Source organism: Trypanosoma equiperdum, assembly GCF_001457755.1.
Source record: "Trypanosoma equiperdum strain OVI genome assembly, contig: ctg_948, whole genome shotgun sequence".
Lineage (NCBI taxonomy): Eukaryota > Euglenozoa > Kinetoplastea > Trypanosomatida > Trypanosomatidae > Trypanosoma > Trypanosoma equiperdum.
The window spans coordinates 1-386 of NW_027124918.1; the positions used below are offsets into that span (position 1 = coordinate 1).

The window sequence follows — 386 nt, forward strand, 5'->3', positions numbered from 1 at the left end:
CCTTTTTTTTTTTTCAGTCAGTCCATCTTTTCGAGGGAGGTTTCAGTTGCATCTTCAGCCGGTCTCTGCAGGTGGGGCTTTCGGCTCCATTATTCTGTTTTCGCAGCGCTCGTTTGTGTTTTCGCGGTAAACTCATCCCCCATTCCTCGGGCGCGTAGTCCCCATCGCCGGTCACGGCGCTTGTCGATGCGCATCCATGCCCCTCCATACCCGTTTTTTAATTTTTTGTTTCTTTGCTTCCACACCGAGCCGCGTAGAATTCCTCGGCGAACTGTTTCATACACTCAGGTAGTTCCGGCCTCGATTTTCCACGGGATGGCAGACCGAGCTTTAACGTGCGTGCGGCCCGCTGCTTACTTTCTTCCGGGTGATCGCGCCTCCTCATT

The 386-nt window shown here is 53.4% G+C and overlaps 1 protein-coding gene across 1 annotated transcript in view; it reads left to right on the plus strand.

The window, feature by feature from the left end:
• Positions 1 to 186: 186 nt before the first annotated feature.
• TEOVI_000462300 (uncharacterized protein) overlaps positions 187 to 386 on the plus strand; it is a gene marked incomplete at both ends in the record, with an annotated part of 576 nt that continues 376 nt past the window's right edge. The window contains one exon of the mRNA XM_067227370.1: positions 187 to 386. Within this exon, the coding sequence (XP_067083471.1) occupies positions 187 to 386 (200 nt within the window).